This window comes from Sinocyclocheilus grahami, unplaced genomic scaffold (assembly GCF_001515645.1).
Source record: "Sinocyclocheilus grahami isolate Dianchi unplaced genomic scaffold, SAMN03320097.WGS_v1.1 scaffold2067.1, whole genome shotgun sequence".
Taxonomy (NCBI): Eukaryota; Metazoa; Chordata; class Actinopteri; order Cypriniformes; family Cyprinidae; genus Sinocyclocheilus; species Sinocyclocheilus grahami.
Window position 1 is genome coordinate 56,738 of NW_015507246.1, and position 652 is coordinate 57,389.

At 45.6% G+C, this 652-nt stretch overlaps 1 protein-coding gene across 1 annotated transcript in view; it reads left to right on the forward strand.

Moving 5' to 3' along the window:
• The window catches only part of LOC107573912 (cilia- and flagella-associated protein 69-like), an 8,202-nt gene that overhangs the window by 5,756 nt on the left and 1,794 nt on the right, over positions 1-652 (forward strand). Inside the window, exon 6 of the mRNA XM_016260368.1 lies at positions 277-395. Within this exon, the coding sequence (XP_016115854.1) occupies positions 277-395 (119 nt within the window). The remainder of the gene's footprint in view (positions 1-276; positions 396-652) is intronic.

The following is a 652-nucleotide window of genomic DNA, read 5'->3' on the forward strand; positions in this document are numbered from 1 at the left end:
TAATGAGTGTGTTACGACAGGTTTTCTTCTCTCTATAATGAGTGCATATATAATGAGTTACGACAGGTTATCTTCTCTCTATAATGAGTGTGTTACGACAGGTTATCTTCTCTCTATAATGAGTGCGTTACGACAGGTTATCTTCTCTCTATAATGAGTGCGTTACAACAGGTTTTCTTCTCTCTATAATGAGTGTGTTACGACAGGGTTTCTTCTCTGTATAATGAGTGTGTTACGACAGGGTTTCTTCTCTTTATAATGAGTGTGTTACGACAGGTTTTCTGATGAGGATCCCGCTGCCGGAGGTGCGGCGTCAGATCTGTTCGACTGTGATCGCCTTCTACAGCCGCGACAAACACAAACACCGCTCTGATGGTGAGAGACGTGATCCAGCTGTGTGTGTGTGTGTGTGTGTGTGTGTGAGAGTGTGTGTGTGTGTACTTGTGTGAGTGCGTGTGTGTGTGTGTGTGTGTGAGAGTGTGTGTGTGTGTACGTGTGTGAGTGCGTGTGTGTGTGTGTGTGTGTGAGAGTGTGTGATGTGTGTGTGTGTGAGAGAGAGTGTGTGTGTGTGTGTGTGTACTGATGTGTGTGTGTGTGTGTCCTGATCTGTGTGTGTGAGAGAGAGAGAGAGAGAGTGTGTGTGTGTGTGTTT